Source organism: Calidris pugnax, unplaced genomic scaffold (assembly GCF_001431845.1).
Source record: "Calidris pugnax isolate Ruff unplaced genomic scaffold, ASM143184v1 scaffold89, whole genome shotgun sequence".
NCBI classification, from domain to species: Eukaryota; Metazoa; Chordata; class Aves; order Charadriiformes; family Scolopacidae; genus Calidris; species Calidris pugnax.
Window position 1 is genome coordinate 1,879,097 of NW_015090865.1, and position 19,140 is coordinate 1,898,236.

At 39.1% G+C, this 19,140-nt stretch overlaps 1 protein-coding gene across 1 annotated transcript in view; it reads left to right on the plus strand.

The window, feature by feature from the left end:
- The first annotated feature begins 46 nt into the window (after positions 1 to 46).
- The window catches only part of INPP5F (inositol polyphosphate-5-phosphatase F), a 45,102-nt gene continuing 26,008 nt past the window's right edge, over positions 47 to 19,140 (plus strand). The window contains exons 1-2 of the mRNA XM_014945340.1: positions 47 to 223; positions 14,628 to 14,708. Of these exons, the coding sequence (XP_014800826.1) occupies positions 127 to 223; positions 14,628 to 14,708 (178 nt within the window). The 5' untranslated portion in view covers positions 47 to 126. The remainder of the gene's footprint in view (positions 224 to 14,627; positions 14,709 to 19,140) is intronic.

Here is a 19,140-nt window from a genome sequence, read left to right on the forward strand (position 1 = left end):
GGCTCGGGAGCCCGCCCCAGGCCCGCCCCTCCCCCTTCCGCCCCGCTGCGGAGCGGCGGGAGCGCCCCGCTCGCCATCCCGCTCGCCCTCCTCTCCCGGTGGTGACGGTGGTGGCGGCGTGCGAGGATGGAGCTGTTCCAAGCCAAGGACCACTACATCCTGCAGAGCGGGGAGCGGGCGCTGTGGTGCAGCCGGAGGGACGGCAGCCTGCAGCTGAGAGCCGGTGAGGGGCTGGGGCCGGCGCCGGGGCGCGCCTCGGTGCCCGTTTCCTGCGCGGGGAAGGGTGGGCCGGTACCCACACACACACACCCGGGCTGGCCTGGCCGGGGGGCGGCGGCGGCGGCCGGGGCGCTGAGGGGAAGGGCGGGCGGGCGGTGGTGGTGACCCCGAGCGCCGCCGAGGTTGCCCGATAGCGGTGGTGGAGGTTGCCCGGGTGAGGGCGGCGGGGCTCGTACACCGGGGGGGTGGCCGCCTCTCCCCGCTCGGCTGAGGCGAGGCCGGGCTGCCGCCCGGGCTCCCAGTGCGGGAGGTGCCGCCTGCCCTGGCACCGCTGTCCCGGCCAGGAGCCTGCCTCCTGCAGCTGGGTTGTGGTTTGTTTGGGTTTTTTTTTTTTGCTCTATATGTTTGTTTCTCGGCAAAACACAGCCCCTGCCAGCTCCCCGCGCGGAGCCCGTGTAGTTTGTCGTGTTGAAAGGCGTCTGGTCACCCTGAGGGGAGCATCACCGAAGGAGAAGGGCCATCTTGTGTTGGTGTTCCAGCCTTATATAAGGGATGCTGGCCGGTGCTCCTGCTCGGTGGTGCCTGCCTCTTGGTCCCTCTCCCAGAAGAAACTAAACAGGTGTCTTCCCTTGTAAATCGCTCTCGGATTTTTTTAGTGGCTGTAGGGAGTGTAAGTGACAATCACAAAGAGGGAGGGGTATTAATATCAGGCTGCCGAGAAGGTAGTGGCAACAAAAACTGGAGATAAAGCGAGTCGTCTTAACGGAGATTTCAGAACTGGTAATGATAATATCCTGTCTGGGAGGTTAGTCAGTAAAGATGCCTATAAAATGAAATGCCATCCCTAGAAATTAGCCCTGAGTAATAGATGTAACTTAGCAGTAAAGGACTGTAGTGTACTTGCTCAAAAGTTAAAAAAAATACTCTAAGTAGCTGGATTGTTCACAAAGCATATGGCAGGTTGCACAGATGTTACTTGCAACTTTCTAAAATTGGGATCCATGTTATGCCAAAAAAGCCAGTTAAGCGTGCCTATGTTCAGGTTGGCTCTCTGAGTACAGTGCACTTCGTGAGCTTTTTTAAAAGGCTGGAATAACTTTATATGTAAGCATGAAATACCATTGTAATCTAATCTGTGTTTATCCAAAAAATTGTTTTTCATACTGGTCTGTCTTGTATTATGTTTTCATACTTGAGTCATGCTAATGTTTTAGTCTTGTCAGTGTGATTTGTTTACATCTCTTAGATATAATTACTGTCTATCTCAACTTAACATGACTTAAACTTGTCCGGCAGCTTCACTTATGGTTCAAAGTCCAGTAATACTTTGATTTAGAAATCATCTTACAAAATAGTTGATGTTAACCTAGCAAACAGTACTACTAGTCAATGAAATGCATGTTTTTGCATGGAAAAAACCCGTCAGTTTTAGATTTGCTGTAGTTTATAATCATGTGCATGGACATAAAAGCTCTTACTTGACCCAGAGTAATAATAGCATAAACTAGTGAACTGCAGTTCTGGAGACTGTTGTTTGAAAGCTTTAATTTTAAAAGCATCAATCGCTTGTTTTCATGCAGCCATTGCTGTGATTTATTTTTTTTTTTTTTTTTTTTTTTTTTTTTTTAAATTCCAATAACTTCATGGAGGCTTTGCCAGTGCTGGGCAGTTTGTCTGCATGCTGTTCAGCAGGATTTTGTCCTTAGCTTGCTTTTAAATTTTCAGCTGGTATACATGTGATCCCCATTGTGTGTGACCTACAGATTAATGGAAGGTAATGCGATATTGAAGTCTCTTGGTGTGCTTGAAACTCTTTGATTGTTAGTCACGCTTTCCTATTTCAGTGTGTTTGTAGCTTTGTTTTTTCAACCCTGTCTGTGGATCATCTTATTGAGAGTGGGCTCTAGGACTGTGAAATGAAATACCTTAGTCTGTTGAAAGTAAACCTGAGAAAAATACATCTTGCAAGAGAACTGTTTCTCTTGGATCAACAGCTCTTGCTTGTATTAAGGCAAAGCTGGATGTCCTCAAGTTTACAATTTTATTATGTTTGACCATTTATAATCAAGGCCACTGACCGGAAATGAGTAAATGGATTACTGTGGGATGAGTCACTGCCATATTGAAAAAAAACAAAGTCATAACTTGTGTTCATTGACATGTTTAATAGTCTGTCAAGAGACTATAATCGAACTATGTGTCTCTACTTGCTTTTGGAGGCCTCGGTTTTATTCCGTCCCACAGAGACTGCTTGGGATTAATCTTCACACATTTATGGATTGAAATAGATAATAACTAGCAAACCTTGCAAAGTCTTGCTTTATATGATCAGTCTAAAGCTAAAGAGCTGACATTAAGCTTTATAATACTCTCCTCCCTCAACCATAAAGGCATGTACAGAAACTTACTAAACTTGAAAGCTGTATTTCTGACCTCTTTGGATCATGGAGAGAACAGCTTGAGTTAAAAAAGGCAAAAAACCTTGGTAAATATTAGCTATTAGCAAAGTCTGAGGCTGACCCTACTTTGCAGGATGTCTGCCTGTGTTTACAAGATGTATCTGGGGTGTGTGTGTGTGGTTTTTTTCTCTGAAGTGAAAGCATTAATGAGTTACCTGCAGGAAAATCCATGAATCACTTTGACATCTTACGTTTTGTTAGGAATTTAGCTGTCTACAGGGTACTTTTTTCAGTGTAGTGAAAAAACACATGTTCAACCGTGCTTTAAATAATTTACGTCAGATCTTTATTGGGATTTCACTCTTGGTTTACTCTGCTTATGCCTGGCTTGGCTGCTCTTGCCTGGTAGTTCTACATAGATTATGAACATCATTTTATTGGTATAAATTATGTATTTATATATGCATGTGTATACACGCTCTATAAAAAAGAGCAAAAGTACTGAAGACACTGGATTCTTCCTGCCATTTTCTTATCAGCAGAAGGAATGAGATTATTTCATGGAGTAAGAACTTCTGTTTTCATTGTGTTGGCCTTCGTAATATTCTGGGCAGTAATGCCAGTCTAAACAAGATTGGGAGTAGTTGCTATTAAAACCAGTGTAGTAATGCTGGTTCCCACCACACTGGAAAAAAAAATCTACCAGATATTTTGAGTGATAGATTGGAATTATTCTAATGCAATTTATAGGGACTTCATGCTCAAAGACTCCATCACCTCTGCTTGTAAGAGTAAGGTTGTGTCTTACCTCTGAAGCTGTAACTAGAGACAAATGAGCATTTGCTTGTTTTAAACACTTTAAGAAATTAGTGTTACAGCATTGCTGTGAATCAGCAACTGAAGCAATGCCTCTTAATATTTTTCTGTTAATGAGAGACGTGTTACCAAACAGTATTCTTGGGGTATCCAGGGAGACGTTGCAGGTTAGGTGCTTTGTCTGACAGTGTGAAATCTCTGAATCACAAATCATTAAGGCCAGCTAATATTCTAGTTATGTGTGCTTGCCTTATTCCTCAAAGACATTACAGGAGTCATGCAGAAATTACTTGTCAGGATTCCTGAGCTGTTCTTCATGATTGTAGACTGGAGGAGAAGAGCCATTCCACTGGAGGAGAAGAGCAGTTCCTTTGTTTGAAGTCTAATGGCTGCAAATGCTGAAGTGAAGGCCTTAGTCTCATGCATGGTGTAAGGAGCAATGCTACTGATACCAATAGAAGTATCGGTAGGTTTAAGGCTACAGAATAGTCCTAAGCATGGTTCTGAGTGTTAATTCATGTTACTAAATTATTTCATACAAAACTGGATTTCTGAATTTCAGTAGTATATCTTGGAAACCGCCGATGTATTCTGGAAAATATTCCAGAGGAGATAGTTGTAGCTTTAGAAAGATTCTCTCCATATTTCAAGTTCCTTCATATAGAACCTCAAGCTGTTTTCTGACACTTTTTTTAGCTGCAATGGTTACCGAACTGTTTCTCACCCTTGCCTGCTCATTCTGTTCCCTCTTTTTCATACCCTTTCTTAGTTGTCAGCACAACATAACTTGTGGCATATGTGACAAACCAGATGTCGGAACTGATCTGTATTAGCTGTAACCCAGCAAGAATGTATGCTTAAAAAATCTCTATCAGTTAGTTCCTGTTGCTGCTTGCTCCTTCTCATGGAAGAGAGCAGAGAGGACTAGGGGAGAAGGGTGGGTGCTTTATCTGTCATCTGAATATGACATACATTTGTCAATTTTGTAGCTTCTGAAGGCAAGAACTTCAAATGTATTTACCAGAGATAAAACTTTTCATTAAAAAAGATCTACTTTGTAATTCCATCCATGATTCTTTTTACAGAGCATAGTGAACCTGAAACTGAGACTTAAATTGAGACTTAAATGGGTTGACAGTATGCTACATCCGAACCTGGGGAGAATTAAATAAACCTGGAGGTGAGATGTTTCCTGATTAGTTTCCTGTTGAGGTTTAGTAGCAGAAGAGAAGTTGAATAGGTCTGGAAATGCCAAACTTGTCCCAGCTCAGATGCATAGATGTCTTGGAATTCCTGCCCACACTGAAATGACTTCAGGTTTTAAAGAAATAAATGAAAAACCTTTTAAGCTTGATATGTTGTTGCTTTTTTGTTTTTTCACCTGATGGTTGCTTGCTTGGTGAAGGGAAAAAAGCTTCCCCCTCAGTTAAAATGAATCTGTAATTCAGGTGGATTTTTGTGGCTTGTATTTTGCTAGTGGGGGTAAGACTCATCTTTGATCTCTGATGGGTTAGTATTAACTAAATAGTAGTGAATAGGAAATTGCAGGCTACAACTAAAGTATTTAGAACAGAAGGCACTGACAGGCAGCAACCTTTCAATTAAGAATTGAAGGGTTCAATTAAGAAGGGTCTGCATCTGTATGCAGGGCTGTGGTTTTTCAGCCTGTGAATGCTCTACTTAAGTTCTTTAACAGTTTTAACAGTGTGGGTGATATTACAGCTGGATGTGTGAGGAAACATTAAAACTTTCTCACTTAAAGTTGTTTTTTTTTAAACTGTCTGAACGGCAGTGAAAGGTGACCGTTTATTTGATATGCTGTTAATGTTATTTCAAACTATTGTAGGTTGGAATGTGATTTTTTTTTTTTTTGTTTTGGTGGTCTTTAATTGATACTATTAAGCATACAGGAGACACGTTGCTGAACTTATGCTCCAGAAAGAATGGTTAATGCTGTAACTTCTCAAGCTGAGAGGTTTTATTTAAGACAGTTCCTGAGGGTTTTGGGTGACTTTGGGATGTGATTTGGTGGGCAGCAGGGCATTTGCTGGTAATAAGAGTGAGACTGACAACAAGGAAACACTTTGTCCTGCTTCTCTTCCCAACTGCTGTGTTTCATGGCAGCTGCAGCAGGAGGCCCAAGATGTCAGGGGACTGCAATAACTTCCACTAAATACTTCCCTCAGACTGTGAGACTTCTCAGATGGTGGTTTAGAATTTTCTTTTAGAAGCAAGTTCTTCAATATCAAACAGGTCTCAAATACAGCTTTATTAAATATTGAATGTGTACTTCAGAAACTCATTCTGTTAGGGTTGTGTATTGAGATTTGGGCCCCAGAGTTTGGCAGACTGTACTTTTTTCCTTTAAATGCCTCAAAGATTTGAGACTACTGACAAAAGCTCTTTTGTCATTATGTAGAGGTTTCATGATTCATGTTTAATGTTATAAAGAACATGAATTTTTAATATACATAGAAGTTTTTAGAGAAGAAGATACAAATTTGGTAACTCAAAACTTGCTTTTCATTAGGTGTTAAACTGGCAATAAACGTGATTTTAAAAAAGCAGTTATTTTCATTGAGTGTTCTGGATTTGTTACAAAAATGCATATGACTATTCTAATTGGGAAATTTGCATGTGTAACTAAGTCTGTATTTCTTGAAAACCCACTACCTTGCTGTCTACTAACCTAACCTGATCTAAGATTATTTAACTATTCTCTTTATTTAAACAATGACAAGCTTTCCCCAGTTTATTTTCAGTTGTGATGTAGCCATATCACTTCTGCAAGTATCAGTTGCAAAAATATTAGCCAGGAAATGATACTTGTTGTGAGACAGACTATGAAAACAGAGTCTACTGAGGAGGGATGTGCCTGTGGGTACCTGCAGGTTTTTCTCTGTCTGTTTAAACCTCTTGTGAAATGCTCCATTTCCTCTGTGGGGCTAATACTTCCAGCTGATGGCATCAGTTTTTATCAGCTGATTGTGTTCTAAATATATCCTCATTTGTTAAAATCGTGTTTCACATGTCTTTGTAGGAAACAAAGTAATAGGAACAATTATCAAAAAGAGAAGAAACTGTTGGACAGATTTCTGGAGGAGGAATCTGGAAATAGTGCAAACCCCCTTTTTATGAAAGCTCTGCTTTAGTAAATAGGGATATTAATACTAAATGATCAGTTGTGTATTCTTGTTCCAAACACCTCTAGTTCCTCCCTCAGTAAAAACTGGAAGAGGATTTTTTTTTTTCCCTGAAAAGCTGAACCGAAATGAATGGAATTCCACTTGAACACTTGAGTTCTTCCTTTTAAGGGAGAAATCTTAGTTGAATAGAAGCTGTGAAAGAGTGTTCATTATATCTTTGAAAAACGGAAAACAAGCCACTTTAAGCTTGGTAACTTATGCTGTTTTGAGTGATGTAGTGAGTCTTTGTCTCTGGTAACATGATAGGGGATGGCAGGCAATATCATACTGAGATGCTGATGCAAATCATGTAAGATGCCAGTATTGTGCAAAACAGAATTCTGAGCCAAAGTTAGAAGTATATGACCTTGCCCAAGAGACAGTTGCAAAATGTAAATGGCAAATGTGCTGTTCTGTCATTAATTGTTAACTTTTGGTTTGTTTTCTCCTTGTCTGTTTCTCAGTTTAGGAAAAATAGCAACTTTCTCACATATGGCTGATGCTTAAGTTTATTTCCTATACTGAAATATCTTCCAGTAATGTTTATATTGCTGCTTGTCATTTGACTAAATAGTCAATTTGTCCCCAATAGTTAAAAAAAGAGGGTGTGTGGGGCATGAAATCCTTTACTTTCTGAAACACTTGGGCCAAGTTTGAGTATAACTGCCTTATTTAGTGTTTGTATTGGTGGTTCCCAATCCATAATTATTTTTCTTCTTTGAGCTTGATTAGTTGGGCAGCCTGAGAGGAAAGTTATTTACGCAGTGAGAAGAAAAACCTTACCTTGCTTAGACTTGGCTCACCACAGCTATGCCAGGATTTCTCTTGCAGCTTTTCAGCAGCAAAAACATGTCAGTTCAGTGACAAACTATTTTTTGAAATCCTTCTGCTTAATTAATGTTTATATTTAAATCTTTTGAGGATGGGATAGCTTTCTTGCATTCTGAGTATAGCTGTAACTGTTGAGCAAACTTTTTGAAAGCCTATCTTCAGAATGAGTGAAGGTAGTGTTTAAACTGTCAGTTTTGTAAGTAGATTTGAATAAAATCTTTCTCCTGCCTTTCTGGTAATTTTGTTCTTACAATGTAAATAGAGTTTAAAAAAAAATGCAGACAACCTACCAACCTCAGCTTTGAAATAGCAGCTCAAAATGGGAATGTGTGTTGGTCTGTAATAATATTTTTGTTAGTATAGTGTTGTTACTTTTTGAAGGATAAAAGATGTTATTTCCTTATCTGTATAACTTCTGAGAAAGTATGTGTCTAAAGGAAAAAAACAAACCTGCTGAGCTGCAGTGACTTGGTGCCTGTTCATATTTTAAGAGTCACTGCTGATCACTTGAACTGAATGGTATTTATGGGTTTGTGGGACAGGTGAGGAGGTGATTCTAATTCTAAGTGGCTGAAAGGTATTTAACAATTTGTTGCAGCATGTAGCCACCTACAGCAGTGGCCTCTAAAGTGGGGTGCATGTACCTCGGATGCACAAGACAATCCATTGGGACGTGTGTTGTGCCATAAATAAAATAGCTTTAAAATAGCGTTTCTTGTATTAATCTCATTCATTTAAACTTTTATTTTTGTGTATGTTTTATAATATGTGCAATATTAGTACAGTAGAACATGTATACAATTTGTAAATAAGTATACATTTATTTGGGATGTGATCAAAAAAGTTGGGAGACCACTGATTTACAGGGTCAAATGCTGTTTGGAGGGAATATATTTTTGTCTGGTAACAACAACGAGCACAGAGTTCCTTGTGCAGTTACTTGTAATACTGGATACTCTCCAGACAACTGAATATTTTCCGTGTGTTTTTAAGTTTCCTGAGCAATGTCTGGTGACTCAGGAGGTTTTATAACGGCACCAGAATACAAAGAAGGGCTCTTTATCAACATGAGTAGTAAGGATTCATTTTTTGTTAGGCACTTTGGGACTTGCATCCTGCTTTTGCAGCAGTAATACAAACTCTATTGTATGCTCTCATCCTTACTGCTTTAAATCTGTCACTGTACAACCTGAATTCTACTTGAACTCTTCCTGTTCATCTCCTCTAACTTTGAGATGCTGAGGGGAAGTGTCCAAGAAACTAAATCACTGTTTAATTTTCCTAGACGCAGGGGAGTAGGTGTGTGCTCTGTAACGTGCTCTGCTTCTGCAGTTGAGACACATGCTCTGTGAGAAACTTACCTTGAATTACTATTTGAAAACATGCCTCTCCTCATTGGAGGAGGATAAGCAGGCTTTCTAGCAAGGCTGTGAGGCGTAACAGCAATGAGAAAACTAACTGGGAGTTTTCCAAAACCCTCCTAGTGCAGCCCAGCTGTAGGCTGCTTAGGGTGGGTGCGTGTGTGGGCAGGTGGGTGCGGACTAGTCGTGATTTCACTTCTCTCTTATAAAGCAAAGCATTTAAATTCTAAGTGATCAAGGGATCTCAAGACTGTAACTCTTACAGACAGCATAAGCTGTACAAATGACAAATTAAAGATAATTAAAACAGGTGATTAGCTGGAGGAATAACTTGTTTAAAGTTTAGTAGCGTATATGCAAGTAAATAAAGTTAATACTTCATGGCAATTAAGAGCTTGTACTTATACTGAATATCTTAACACTCCTCTATCTTTCTGTAATTATAGTAGCTTAAAAATAAATTTAGAAACCTGTGCTGAAGGGAAAACTTAATTCACCAAATTTGTTTGCCTAAGTAGTACTTTATTTCCTACAAGACAAAGAAGTTCAAGTTAATACTCCTAAATCTTCCCAGTTAATTTGTAACTTCTTAATTCTGACGAATATTTCAGAACACTGTTCAAAGATGAACTGGAACTTGGAAGCAGACTTTCCTCTGAAAAGCCACAAGAGGTCATAAGGGTCAAATAGCACTAATAATAAAGTCCTGTCTTTGATCTAAAGCAGATACAATGTAAAGAAAAAAAATCTCAACTCTTAGGAAAAAAACAACACGTTAACACTATTTTAAAATAAAGTTTACGCTTCAGGTGTGAAATGTTACATTAGCAGAGCTGGAAGATTTACTTTGGCTATTTACAGTGGGTTACTTGGCTTTTACTTTTTATAAATAAATATCTATTGCTTGTGGTGAGAATTGCTACACTCTCAGGCTATGGAAAGAATTTTTGAGAAATAGCATGCCTTTATGGCTGTGTTTATATGCTCACATGTAAACTGAGCTTGAAGTTCAGCTTGACATTTTGTATGTTTTTACACTGAGTACACCGGCAGGAAACACTTTCTAGCCAAGATCCATTCCTGAAAGCCGGCAAAGCTTGAGGAAGACAAGAGGAATATACTCCTGGAACTGCAGCAAGATTGGGAGATAAATAGTTATAGCTATAGCAGCAGCTCACTGGTAAGGGCTGGATTCTAGTGATTGCAAATTAAATCTTTTTTTCTTCCTGCCTTCTCCCCGAAGGAAGCTGATTGCACACCTTTAACTCTTCACACTTACCTACAGTCATTCACCCTCAAGCGAGTGGCCTATCCCCAAGCAGTGGTTTGTTTTATTATCAGAATTTGTGCCTGACCCTGGATCAACTCTGCTGGTGTTAAACTGGAGAAAGAGCTATAAAGCAGTTCTGGCTTTTGATGCTTTTCCAAGTTGCTTCTGTGTCACCTTTTTAGGGTTATGTTTGTGTAAACAAAGAATTAAAGGAACTTCATGTGGTACTGCATGGCCCTGCATCACTGCTGGTAACCTCTGAGGGTGGTGGTGGAAGTAATCACATCAAAGCTGGTTTTGTTCTGAATTTGTGACGGAACTTCTATTGTGCTGCGACTACAATGCTGATACAATCACTGTGAATGGTAAATGTATCGTCAGTGATTGTTAATCTCTGATAGGAATCAGCAAAAAGAGACAAGGTTTATTTCAATAGCTTGAAATTAGTTAGCGGGATAAGGGAAAGAATGAGCAATTTTGTACTTGGTGGAGGGAACTTGCTTACCAAGTACATACCTAAAAGAATTAATTCTTAATTCTTTTAAGGGGATGTGTTAAGGCCTATCAAACCCTGGCAAACCCTCAAATTAAAACATTCAGGTTGCCAGAGAACTCCCCAAGTCAGGGAAGATCTTCATGGGGCTCAGCTCGCTGCTCATAGTGACTCTTTTTGTACACAGCTTCTACTTTCTGCTTTGAAGGACAGCAGCTATTTTGACAGTGCTCATCATCACCAGCACAATACTGTAAAAAATCAGTTTCAACAGCATTGTTGCAGTTCCAGGTTGATAAGTTTTCATTCCTGCTGTGTGAGTTTCAAGAGATCACTAGACTACTGGCATGACATCTATAGGAAGATAAGTTTGTGTGGGGAAATGAGGAACTGCATTGATTGGATTTCACATTATATCTTGAAGCATTCAGTCTGTTTTGAGTGTGGTGAAAAGTCCAGTGTTTTCTTTGGCAGTGCCTTCTGGTAGTTAATTCTTATTGACAAGGCATTTCTTTAAAAAATGAAAAAAAAAAAATCAAAGTTGCCACGTGTTGTTTCAGCAGTCAGAAACGTGGCCACATCTCCTATGTATGCTATCTGAAGAATTTTAACTTAACTGAGGATTTTCAGGATTTTTTGTACAGTTACTTTCCCTCTTGGCCTTAAAAAGATGTAAATACCTTCTGTAACATGTATCACTGTCTACCAAATTATGCTGCCTTTTAAATTCTGCTCTGTTTTACAGTTAAAGACTAATTTCTTTGAGGCTTGCAGATAACTATCTTGAATCTCTGTATATTTAAAATTGTTACATAAGCAAAGATTAAGTGGTCATAATTTTCAAAGACACAAAGTGATGGCTGAAGATAGCTGCTGCCAGACAGACTAAATGACTGCAAGTAGACAGTCTCAAAAAATTTTATGGTGTTGGACAGCAGCTGGAGATGGCTTCTTCCAAAATAGGGTTAATAGGACTGGACTTAACATGAAAGCCCATATTCTGTGGTGGTGGGGGATGACTATAGTTAAACTTTTTAATTTGGTTCATCCACCTTATGTTTCCAGGAGTGTGCTCTCCAAGAACAGGAGGTTCATATTGGTATTTACTGTAGTGATATTTCTTTAGTGCGATTGGCTTTGAGTTGATATGATTGTCAGGCAGGAAATTGAGCTATTGCCAGTTATGAAGTTCTAATCAGAAGGCCAGAACTAGATGTGGTTTATTTACTTAAAACAACTTGCTCCTCTGCTGTCAAACATACTTTCCCTTAGAAAGTGGTCTAGAAATAGTATCACAAGATTACTTTTTTCTTACATTATCATCAAAGAAAGTCAGTGTGATTCCATAATTAGTATTTTTTTCACAGCCTACAGACATTCCTTCTGTAAGGCTTCTTTGCATCTAGGTTTTCTTGGACACTGAAAAAAATGTTAATCTTCTCAAATGTTGCTAAATATGTATGTGTTGTGTTTTTTTTTAATGCCCTGCCTTCCACAAGGAAAATTTTCTTGAAGCAGTCAACCTTCACTATTGGTAGCTTAATAATCACACTTAACTGAAGAGCCAGTACTGCCCAGCTGGTAGATCCATATTTGCTGTATTTAAACAGCAAATTGAAATGTAATGTGCATTTAACTCTAAATTCACTTTCTTTTATTTTCCAAAGCTTGTTTTTATTTTATGTGAATGTAGGAGTCAAAGTTAAGAGCCAGTTCTCATTGTGTCTCTGTGCTACTAAAGAGAAGTATTCCTTTAGAAGTCTTGAACACTGTGTGTGGTTATGTTTAGGGCTATGTATCTCAGAGTAACCCACAAAACTAATAGAACGGCTATAAACCAACCTGTCCTACAGTCCCTGCTACTGATTTCCTTATATTCTTTTACAGGCAAGTCTAAACTATAGTGTCCTTATATCTGTAATTAAAACAATCTTATTATTTCTTTCCTTTTGTAAACTACTAGAAGAAAACCTCACTTACTATCCAGAGCTTCTCTACTAATACCTTGTCATAGCAAGAAATCATTGGTTTAAAAATACTTGGATGGTATTCTAGATTACTAGGTTTGTAGTGGCAGTGGTAAACCTTCAGTGGTTTGGATCTTTAAATACCTCCTGTGCTTAGGCGGTTTTTGGCTGCTTGATGTATCTGGCTGGTTTGTAGCTCTCTCTTATTGGAATATGAATTGCAAAGATAGCAGAAAGTAGGTGAAGTCTGAGATTATACAGCTCTAGAAAATTCCTGGGGGTGAAGACAAGACTCTGGGATTCTGTGGGTGAGTTGTGAAAGAAGATAGATTTGGGAGTGAGGAAGGCTGTGTTCCTCTTCCCTGTGAGTCTGATAGTGCAGATTTTCCACTTGGCATACAGATGCTCTTGCATGTTGTATGGTCTGTAACTCTTGAGCTCAGGCTGTCCTAGAACTTGTTCTGTGTGAGCACAAGTCTTTGGCATATAGATACAGGATGAGTTTAGGCACTTCAGGAAGGTTAGAGAATAAATCAAACTTCATACTGTCACAGCCACTGTCACCCGTTTCCTAGTGCTCACCTTTCTATATTAGTCTCCTTAAGAACTTCATGATTCATACTAAGTTCTGTACAGACCGAGTGACTGTGTGTAGCACTCCTGCAGTGAAACGGGAAGCACCAGGAGTTGCTCTGCAGATAGTCTATTAAATGGTACAGCCATTGGTTACACACATTAATTATAGCTCTGTGCTGCCTCCTGCAAAGATAGCTTTAAATTCTGCTGCTATATTGTCATGGTGCAGGTTGGGCTGGACACTAAAACTCTTAGTTCTTTCTTGTCTGTGTAAAAGCTCATGTGATATATTCCATTTAGAAGAGTTCAACTTGGATCTATCCTGACTTAAACAATTTTTATTGTATTTCATGTAAACGCTTGTATTTAATAATGAAATTAGCGGAGCCCATTTTCTATTAAACATTATGCTGAAAGCTAAGAATAAATATGCATTCTTAGAATAGTAAAGTTTGAATTGCAAGTGTTCCAAGGAGGGCACAGTGTTTAAAAATAAGTACATAAAAAAAAATACCAGACTGCCAGTTGTCACCTGCAGATCTTATATTTCCAAGAAGAAACCAAGGTCTTGTAAATAAAGTGTGTGTAGGTGGATGATTGTACTCTTCTGTATCTTAACCACTGTTAGAAACCCTTACGGAATAGCAGCAGTGGAGGGGTGTGTGACCATAGGCTACTTCTCATGTTTATGTTATAATATTAACTTGCATCAAGTGGTGGCTTGAAATCCTGTTGAGAGGGGTACCCTTCACAGATTACAGAGTCGATAGCAGTACCTTCCTGCTTTCTCTTCTACTTCCTATGTGGTTCACTGGAATTTCTTACCAGTAGGAGAACTAGAAACCTGAAACTTAATTTTGTGTACTTCGGTATTCCATGTAGTTGTGGGGGTGTTTTAACTAAAGAGGAAGTGTGTGTGCTTGTATGTGGAAAGAGAATGTGAAACTATTAGTAACTGGATAGGTTTGGGAGAAAGCTGGGGCTGAAAGTTAACATCTGCTAGGTTTTTGAAGCTTCATTATTAACTTAATGACCTGTATTCAATTTCACTAGAGCCATGTAAAATTTCAGTTAAGTGACAAATTCTAATGGACATTAGAAGAATTAAGCCTCCATTAAACTGAATTACCATAGCCTAAAACAATTATGTATCTTTTTCTGAAATATCCGTGAAAGATCTGGGGTAGGGCTTTAAATTGGAAACTTTAGTAATTTGGTCATAGCTACTTGGTAACAAGCAAAAACTGAATGGCATATTTATCTTACTGCAGCAATTGTGGTTTATTTTTGACCCTCTCAGGTGGGGAAGGTGGGGAGAAAAACCATCACTGGATTAATTGTTCTGATGTGTTTACTTAAAAAAAAAAAGGAAGGTGGGGAAGGTGGAGAGAAAGACCATCACTGGATTAATTGTTCTGATGAGTTTACTTAAAAAAAAAAAAGTCAAAAAAAAATTATCTTTATTCTTTTTTGCAGCCACTGATCTTATGATCTTTATTCTTTTTTGCAGCCACTGATCTTCTTTTGGCTTGGAATCCCATTTGTCTGGGCCTGGTTGAGGGAGTCATTGGTAAAGTTCAGCTTCATACAGGTATGTAGTATTTTTTTTTTTCTATGCACTATAAAACGTTTAAAGTCAGTGATACTACGAAAACTACTCTGTAGTGCTCTTTGCAACAGAGTACTCCCCAAATATGTGAACTTGTCAAAGTGATTACTTTATAGTTGTAGATGCAAATTCCCTATGCTTTCCAGTGTATATATTTTGGTTTGTCACTCTCTTGTAAAAATAGAGAACTGCATTCACAAAGAGTAAAAATTTGTTTGAAGTTCTGTCTGAGGCTCTGTGTGAGATGCATAAAGTTCTTGCACCTTTTTGAATAATCCTTTCAAGTAGTTTTTTGTTGTTCTCCTATGGTACAGTGCAAAAACTAATGATGGAAGCTCTCATGAAATTAAAAGGCTCGAATTCTCAATGCTATAGAATAATTGCTGCCTTGGTAGGTGACTATTTGAAAGGAAAAGCAACACTTAAATTCATTAAATGTAAGACATAGCTGTATGGTGGAAACAGGTATAGGATGCATTGTGATTTAATGTTAAGCCTGTCTAACTGATTCTAGTAACTTTCTCCTGTAAAACAAGGCCAATGTTTTAGCTGTAATCAGCTGCAAATTCCTGTAGCCGTGATAAAGATTTCTTTTGATATGTACCAGCTTTGTATAGGAGCCCTTCTGCCAGTAGGGCTCTGGGTATCTGTTTACTGACAGGCAGGAAAACTAGCTGTAAACTGCTTCGCTTACTGTTCTTTTTGTGAATTCTTAGACCCTGCATTTAAAGTAGCGCCTGGCAATATGATCAATACAGGTAAAGTTTCAAGTGTGTTCCCGGACAGTGGGATGGATTAAGTGGTGAAAGGGATCAGATGTTTGTGGTCTGTTGAATAGAAATGGATTAGTCAAGGTGGCAGTGGCTACTAGCAACGGGGGAGGAGGGGACCAGGGACTGGCACACCACTGCGTGGGTGTTTGATGGTCTAGTCCTAGGGAATGCTTTGGCTCCATAATTACTGTAACCCCTGGGTCTTGTTTCTAAGAGTAATAGTACAGAGCTCATCTCTTCATGAAGTTTGTGATCACATCCTCTTTCCAAGTGTATCGCTTCATCTTCTCTGAATTTCACCTGGTATTTTTGTCTGTGCTCATTCTGCAGATCTGTTCAGCCATCCTTTTTCAGATCTGATGATGTGAAGTGGTTCAGACTCTTACCTCGCTTTCTCTTCCCCTCGTCCAGGTTGTCTGTGCTGTGCATCATGTGCTGTTCATGATGAATGATGGCTGAACTCCAGTAATGGCCTCTTTATGCTCTGGGAAAATGCCCAATTGTTTTCTAACACGTTTTTTTGCTGTGGTGGTGTTTGGTTGTGTGCTGTTTTGGTTTTGTTTGTTTTTTTTTTTAAACCAAGCACTTAGATACACAAAGGCCTTCCTCCCTCTCTAGGGAGTCTAGTATAAAAGCCTTTGAAGGGGGAGACCTTGTCAAATCCTTTCTGGAAGGTCCAGTGTGTTATGGCAACCGAATATCTTTGCATGTGGGCTTATTGTGAGGCACTTCCTCTGCTTATGAAAGCTGAGTTGAAACTTTCCCCAGCATGTGACACTGCAACAGGTGCCAGCTTGCTGTTATCAAGTAAATTAAGATTATCAGGTAATAAATCTGATATGTGGTCTTCTTCCCATGTGTCCTGTAGAGCTACTGAATCAGTTATGCTCATCCAGGCACTCCATTCAGTTACAGCTTAGGCCAGTTGGAAGATTTTTGGTTCCTCTCTGCCTTCTTCAGATGACACCATCACAGACTGTTCATAGACTATCCTTCTTGTCTGTATTCTGGTGCTTGGTGATGCAACTATCCTGTAAAAGGACATTGATTTTCTACCTTTAAATGTCTGAAGAAACATAAAATCTCCAGCTATTTGTCCTTACTCTTCTGCTGAGGACTACTGCTCCCTTGAATCTGTTGACAGTTGCTGCTCCATCAGGCTGCAGTCAAAATGAGAGGGCTGATGGAGATGTCTTACGTAGGTCTCTTGAAACCTATTCTTGTTAATGAACTCTCACTTGATCATATTCAAGTGTAGTTTTTTTGATAATCCTCTAGGCTGAATCCTCTAGCACTCTGTAACAGTAACCTGTCTTCATTACTTATTCTTGTATCAATCTTTGTCACTGGGAAACTTTATCAGCAGAAGTTGTATAAATATTTAATATGGGTGGACCATTATCCCCAGATATAGTGAGAGTACTATGCTGCAGAAGCTGGGCAAAATGCTTTTCTCCCAGAGCTGATCTAGAACAGGAGGACTTGTTGCTCTAATTTCTACCGCCTGCCCCTAGACTCTAAGGATCAGAAAACTTAATTTGGAGCTCTTTTGGTTAACTAGAGTCCTGTATGGGCTTGTTCTGCTCTGAACCTTGTTATTAGTTATTTTGGAAAGAAGTACTGGCATGTTTTAAAAATGCTTAGCAAATACTGACTAATACTGGAAGCCTTAAATACCTTTTAAAGTATTGAAGTTGCTAGTAGTGCACTCTAGATCTGTCACTAAGCCTTTATGCACTTTAATGTCTTGGGCATAGGTCCTTATATGTTCTTGAAAGATTGGTTTAATGCAAGAATGCTGGAGTAGTCCTAAGATGACTTTGAAGTGTCCCTAAAGTCAGTCTTGGACCATCCTTAATTTCACATTGAAATACCCGTGCCAATTTGCTGTAACTAGGAATGGGATTTAATTTACTCGTAATCTTGCTGGTTTTATAGCAGACCTAGTACAGGAGAATTTGTAGGAAAGCTGCTGTGGCAATATTACATGGTTTATTTTTTAATACTCTAAAGAATTTTTGCCATGAGGGGCATCACTTTTACCTTTGGACATAACTGTACACTTATATTGGAGATGAAACTCTGCTTAAAGCATCATTTGGTTCTTTGCTAATACTGAATTTTCTTAAACATTAAGATGCTTTTTTTGGGGGGAGATAGAAGAGGGGGAAACTCCAAATGACAAAACCTTCATTGAATATCAGAATGCAAGGATATGGTATCTTACCTTTTTCTGGTCTATCCCAAGATGACTTGTAGGAAAATGTGTAGTAAAAATAGGAATAGAAGGAAACGGATTTTAGAATGTGTTGTGGAGAGAAGTTACTAAAACAGAACACTGTGTATTTTCTTGGTACAGATGCACAATTAAAATTGTCTCTGCATGACCTTCCTGTATAGAGACAAGCACATCTCTTGCATAAGCAGTGTCCTCTAGAGAATATTAAATTTGTTTTGTGGTCCACTTGGCGTGCATGCATACAAAATGCAAGTGTAGCCACTCAATTTCCTTTTGTCAAAACTGAATCACTTGCAGTCAGTGACTGCTTAGCAAGCTGTTCAAACATTGTAGTGCTAGAATATGCTTACAATCAATATTGTATATCTAACTATAACTAAAGCAGGATTCCTTAACCAGCTCCAGCAACTTCCGCTTAGCTCATTCAATGCCACCACACATTTCTCAGTTTCTTGGTCAAAGCACACTCCTGTGCAGTTTAAGGTCTATACTTGTATCAATTTGGTGTGCTCTTCCATTGCTGGTTGATTACAATCCAAATTAAATGGTGCTGGCAGGGTTGTGTAGACTCCGTAAACGGAAGGGAAGTGGAGTTCCTCCTTTCCTATCCCCAGGAAAGCAAAGCTTTTTTTTTTTAATGTGCATCTGAATCTTGATAGAAACAATGAGTGGTTCAGTGTCTGAAATAGCTCCAGTGAGATGTAACTGCAGCAATTTCTAACTTCATCCCATCAACAACTTAAAAATTATTGCATGAAAAAATAAGTTATTCAGGTAACAAAAAAAAATATGCCAGCATGGAATTTCTTGGCTGAAATCAAAATACTTGCAAAAAGCAGTGTTTATAGTAGATTTATGCAGAGTTTAAGAAAGTTTCCCCAAATGCTTTTGCAGTAACCTGTATGCTATATTGTTTAGGAAATGTTGGAGCAAAGCAGCAGTGGTGTGCTGACAGTGTTCAAGCAAAAGAGGAGCTAAATTCCTGTTTTAGTGAGCAATGGGAGGTAATAGCTTACTTTATAGTATTTTAAGTTAGTTGCTGACATCCACTCTTCATAAAAATGAACAATAGATCTTAAGAGATGATTTGAAACATCCACTCTTCTGGAATGATACATAGCCATAGTGTTCTGTACACACTGTACCTCCCACATTGAGTAGACAATAACTGTAATTTCTTTTATAGCTGTTCTGTGGAACGACTTAAACTGCAGAAGCACATACTCTACTCAGGGATTCAGTTATTTAGCTATTGCTGGCAACTGTAATATTCTGCTTCTGTGGCCGTTGTTGCTTTTACTTCAGGGCGTACTTATCTGCATAATTACTTCCTGACTGTTTTCTTTTGATCTGCTGGGGAATTCCTGTTTTCCTTCAATGTTCTGTGGCTCTGGCTGTAATA